The following is a 5,902-nucleotide window of genomic DNA, read 5'->3' as shown; positions in this document are numbered from 1 at the left end:
GGCTTCAGAGCTGTTGTACATAGGGTCACAGGTTTTATGAGTCACAGGCTACTTGATGGCATATAACAACAACAACAATTTTATACTAAACATTGTGGCTGTTCAGTAAATATTGACTTAAAGGAAAGTCAGTCATGCCACTGCTGTGGAGTTGGAACCAATTCATTGCTGATCAATCACTGATTTTTTTCAGAGGCTATAAATTAAATTAAAGAAAAATGTCTCTCTTTCTCTCATGGAGCAGCTGGTGGGTTGGCAGCAAACTTTTCAATCATTAGGCCACCAAAATCCTCTAACCTCTAATAAAAAAATAGAATATTCTATACCATTAATTAGAAGGGCCAACATCTACAATATGCTTAAATGTCAATTTAGAATGAAGTCTCAAAATTACGCTATCCCAGAACTTAGATAAACTAGCAAAATCTGGCCATTATTTTAACCTTTCTCAAATTTTTGAAATAAAATATAAAATCATCTATAAAATATGAATGGCATCATGTTATGAATTTGTTTACCTAACAATGATTTCTCAAACCTAAATTCGCTGGTAAAGATAACAACAGAATTTTCTTCAAGATGTGTGATAGAGACAATCAAGAACTAAGTTTGAGTTTATTATTGCTTCCTATGATTGGATTGTTCTATCTACTACTCCATAATTACTGGGTAATTTTTGGGCTTAATTTCCCTTATCTTGCATGTATTACTGAGCACAATTAGTTTAGATTCTAGGCCATCGTGGAGCAGAGTGTCATGCATAGTTCTGCTAATCCAAAGATTGACTGTTGAAGTCCAGCCAGTCAGCAGAGTAAGGTAGACAATTTTCTCCTACAAATGGATAGTAGCTTCAAGTCAGAATTCATATAGATTTTCAGTTGCTGTTGATTTTTCTCTCTAAATAACAAGTGTGTTTATCACACAGGTATGTGTAAACACACACACAATGATACACACTTGTATTTCCTTATTTATGGAGAATTGTCTAGTGTGCTGTCAACTCAAATGCAAGAGGTTTAAAGCCACCATGTGCTCTGAGAAAAAAGATGTGCAATCTCCTCCTGTGGGAAAAACTCTGGAGGGTCAGCCATGAGGCTAGTCCTACTCAACGGCAATTAGAGAGAACGAGAGGGATTGTGTTTAATAACAGGGTATATGTAGCACGTCCTTGAGAACACAATGCATATCATTTGGATATTAACCTTTATAGAAATTAAATGGTAAATAAACACATTTGATTAATTTTAGTTAACAGTTAGCCATACCTGAGTTAGCTCATTGATATCGACAAGTCCATTGCTGTCAGCATCAAAATAGTTGAACATTTGATCCACCAAAAGCTTCTTCCGTGATATGTCATCACCACTCGGGTTCTCATTTTCTTGTGTAAGGTATTTCTGATTTTGTAAGTCTAAAAGCATGTTTTTCATCTTGTTATAGGCAGTTGTCTTGCAGTTGTCTCCTGTAACAAAATAGCAAAGTTATTATCAATAATATTTTAATACTTAGAAACTAATACTTTATAAATAATATACTTTGTACAGAGTTTATGAACATGTACTATTTTATACTTTAGAACTTGCAAAGGGGATATTGATAATTTTATGGGTAAAATAACAACCTTTAATTTCCATTAAGTTCAATAACAACATATTTAACACATTTTCGATATAAACCAAAGGTACTCTGAAGGACATAGAAAACGTTATAGCTTTAATTGGTGTTAGAGATTAATACCCTATCTTAGTTGCAATTATCAATATACATTTCTATGTTGAAATATTTTAGAATGGCAGATAATTAAGTGCAATGAGTTGAAATTAATTGCTCAAGGCAAAAGGCTATATTGTGCTAGACTTTGCACTTCTGTATCTGGCTGCAAAATATTAAGCAGCACTTTAAAAATCAGATGTATTTTAGGTGCATTTGTTTTGAAGAAATTCATGTTCATTTAAAAAAGCTCAAGTATTTACATTTCAGTCTTTTCATTTAATAAAGATTCTGACCATTCTTGTGAACCTAAATTCATACTTCTTTCAGCAAGTTTTTTCTCACTGCTCTGATGTTTAATTAGTTCTGTATTTAGAAAACTCTAGTGAATGACATTTTATATACTAAAAAATTCACTCATTGACATTGTTTTGAAACTAAATCACAGTTGACCCTCCAATGGTTTTTCCGAGGTAGTAAATCACATGAAGTCATTTGCCCAACTTTCTTCCACAAAGCCAGTGCTGGATTTGAACCATCAGAGATGTGTGATCTTTGGATTTGCAATGCAACTTTTTACAGCTTATGCCAACATGATATTTTTTTTGTGTACCATTGAGGTGGAATGGATGCATAGCTGACCTTTAAGCAGGTTTTAAGAGGCAATTAATCACATGGGAGGAGATTGTCTATCTCCTACAGAGCAGCAGCTGTATTCGAACCACATGCTTTTGAGGTTGCAATGCAATTTCTTATCAGCAGCCACCTTACCTTCCCTATTACAATTATGTTGGTGCTTTTAAGGTGATTTGAATGAACTGTGACTCATGGTGAATGTATGAAAAATGAATTAGAGCCTTATCCTAACCTGTGTCATTCTTATCCCTGATAAAATCAAACCCATTGCTGCAGTCACTGGGTCAGCTGATCTAATTGAGAGACTTCCACTCCACCTTTCCACACCTAATGTATTTTTCTAAGGTCTTATCCCTCTTAACAACATACCCAAGTTTGTAAGATGAATCATCCTTGCCTCTAAGGACTGTTTAGGCTGCATTTTCTCCAAAACATATTTATTAACTCTTTTAGGATTCTATGGGATAGACAGTACTCCTCTCCAACTCTTAACTCAAAAGCATTGATTCCTCTTCCATCTTCCTTACTAATTGTCCAACATTCAGTTGTATAGCAAGTGATTAAAAAGACGTGGCTTAAATTTGGTGCACATTGGACTTCAAACTGCTGCTATCTGAGCTACTTAGCATAATTGTTGTTGTTGTTGTTATGTGCCCTCAAATTGTTTGTGACTCATAGGGACCCTATGTATAACAGCCCTAAACCCTGCTCTATCATGTGTCAATCTCATTGCCTCTGACACACCTATCCCGATTACCCCATCACTGAATCAATCCACATCATAGAGGGTCTTCCCCTCCTGCGCTGTCCCTCTACCCTACCAAGCATGGTGTCCCTCTCCAAGGACCTGTCTCTCCTTACAACATGGCCAAAGTATGTCAGACAAAGCCCCAGAATCCTTGCCTCCAAGGAGTAGCCTGGTTTAACCCTCTCTAGGATGAATCTGTTTGTTTTCTTGGTAGTCCATGGAACATTCAATCCTCTTCTCCAGCACCACAGTTCAATTAGCATAATTAGTTAGCAAAAATAATTACTTGGAATAGTATCTCAAATATAACTACAATTGCATTAAAAATTTCAACAAGGATTTTACTTACAATGGAACCATAATTCCACTTTTATGAATAGTACATTGAAATAAAATGTACATAGGTGATAGAAAACATGATAACAAAATGCATTGTAAAAATACAGTGAAAAATGTAATTTTCACATCAAACAGGAGGTGTTATACTAACTGTGATTTTTTTTCCCCCAACATAAATTTCAGGGGAAAAAACTTGACTTAATAATTGCATTAAATTTTGACAATTACAATTTGCCAGCATCTAAAATTTTAACATTTCTAAAGAACTTTCAAAATATATCTGAGAAGCATGAATTTGAAAAACAATTGTTTGAAGTCTCATTCTCTTTCAAGACTTGATGGAAAACAGTCGGTGCTAGAGATATGAGAGTGTCTTATTGTTCAAAGACAGTGCAAAGACCATTGTTGTTCAGAAATTTCAGTGTTTAGCAGTCCTGTCAAGAATTTCATTTTTGTATAAAAATGTGCTTCAGTTTAAGACAATTTTCATTAACTTATTCTCAAAAAGAATAATGATAAGTATGTGGTTTTGCAATGGCAAGGAGCTCACTGACAAGAGAGAAGTAATCAAATTAAGAAACAGAGATAACAAGTTTTGTGGCTAGGAAAGAAGCACAAATTAAAGGGCTCCTGTGTGTGTGTGTGTGTGTGTGTGTGTGTTTGAGTGTGTGAAAATAGATTAGTAATGGCTCTGATGGCCTCACTTGGAGCTTTGCTATCTAACCCGTTTCTGTATCTCCAACCATTGCTACTGAAAATGAGGAGGGAGAAGCTGCACTGAAACCTCAGGCAATAGAGATGATGAGGGTGTCAGTGAGACAGAAGAAATAAAACTTTAAGAAATGCCACCCTTTTATTACTGTCTAAGATTTAGGCAGAATCTAGCCATTCCACTCATCTTCTAATCCTGCAAATAGGCCCACACTGGCAGCCAAAAAAAGCCTCTTTAAATATGAGACCAATTCCAATCAGCTCACATCCTGAAAGGTCTGATTCTGCAAAGATGTGTTTTCTGAATGGGTTTGAGACTAGGGTGTGGCTTTGCTTGCAACAGGGTGTGAACTGATTGTATTTGGCCTTGCATTTCAAAAGACTTTTGGGCCCTAGGGCCTGATTTTTGTGAATCTCCTGAATAAGACATTCTTGGAAGCAGGAGTGGCATCCTTTTGCCTCTCCAAAAAAAAAAAATCCAACCAAAAAACAACAAAGAAACAACAAACCACAACTTGCCTCTGAAACTCTATGAACTTGGAGAAAAAATATCAAAGTTTTGTGCTCAAAACTTTCATTTATAAGGTCTTAAGGGTTGTCTATGACTCTTTGGCACTTCACAACAACAACAAGATTTATGAGATACAATCTTGGCTCTCACATGGTAATTTTTATCTAATCAGATTAATATAGTATTTTAATGTTTTATATTAATTCTTTTATTCCAAAAATATTTTTAAGTAACTTCTCAAATCTGTGTTTTTACCTGCTTTCTGGTGGTACAAAAAGAATTAAAAATATCAATATATCAATTTTAATTAGAACACATTGTAGGATAGTGGGCACTAAATAGTTATGAAATTTAGGAACTTTTATAAATTTTATAAATTTATTAAAATATTTCTGACACAAAAGTTTTAATAATAAAATTGGTGGCTGAATTATTTAACAACAGACAACATGAAAGACCAACTTCCTATGACAGGAATGCCACATAACATGTGTGTTTTAGATTATTATATGACCATTATTAAGAGCAATCTTAAACAGAAAATGTGAATTGGAATCTTATTTCTCTTAGTATTGAATATAATGCAATGTACTGGATAGAATATGATCATTTAACACAATGTAGTCTACTCTGAGTTTAATGACTTCTAAGCCACTTGAAGAGCAGCAATGACACAGAGGAACACATTGAAATGGAGAAGACAGAAACCACACGAAGATTTGTATAAGTCAGAAAATTAGAAATGATTGGAGATACAGAAACAGGACAGCAAAGCTCCAAGTGACGCCATCAGAGCCATTAATGATCATTTTTACAAACTCAAATAAATACATACACACACAACCTTTTAAACTTCCTTTGTTCTACAAAGAAGGAATCAGCCTAGCCAGATCTTGATTTGAACTTTTTAATCCTTGGAACTGAGAGAAAATAAGATGAAGCCACCTACTTGCAATTCATCTGTTCTAGCAGTACTATGGGACTAAGCAAGGTAGAGATCATGAGGATGGAAAAGCATATGGGAAGAGTTCAGAACATTTTTCAATAGGGTCTTTAGGAGTCATAGTCTAATTGAAAACACAAAAAAACAACAAAAACAAAAATAGTTGGCAACTAAGACAGCACATTATAATATTCCTCATGACAATGCAAAAAGAAAGAATATAATTTTAAAAATTTTATAGATGAGAAACGTAAAGTAATATTAAACTAATCTATCCAACTTCATAGAACTAAAAAAGGGATAT

At 34.4% G+C, this 5,902-nt stretch overlaps 1 protein-coding gene across 1 annotated transcript in view; it reads right to left on the bottom strand.

The window, feature by feature from the left end:
* The window catches only part of FSTL5 (follistatin-like 5), a 1,151,716-nt gene that overhangs the window by 652,982 nt on the left and 492,832 nt on the right, over positions 1 to 5,902 (bottom strand). The window contains exon 4 of the mRNA XM_006892774.1: positions 1,266 to 1,462. Within this exon, the coding sequence (XP_006892836.1) occupies positions 1,266 to 1,462 (197 nt within the window). The remainder of the gene's footprint in view (positions 1 to 1,265; positions 1,463 to 5,902) is intronic.

The sequence above is a fragment of the Elephantulus edwardii genome, unplaced genomic scaffold (assembly GCF_000299155.1).
Source record: "Elephantulus edwardii isolate Elephantulus edwardi_28Jun2011 unplaced genomic scaffold, EleEdw1.0 scaffold00119, whole genome shotgun sequence".
NCBI classification, from domain to species: domain Eukaryota; kingdom Metazoa; phylum Chordata; class Mammalia; order Macroscelidea; family Macroscelididae; genus Elephantulus; species Elephantulus edwardii.
The sequence above is the reverse complement of the archived record's forward strand: the minus strand, read 5'-3'. Positions and strand labels throughout refer to the sequence as shown.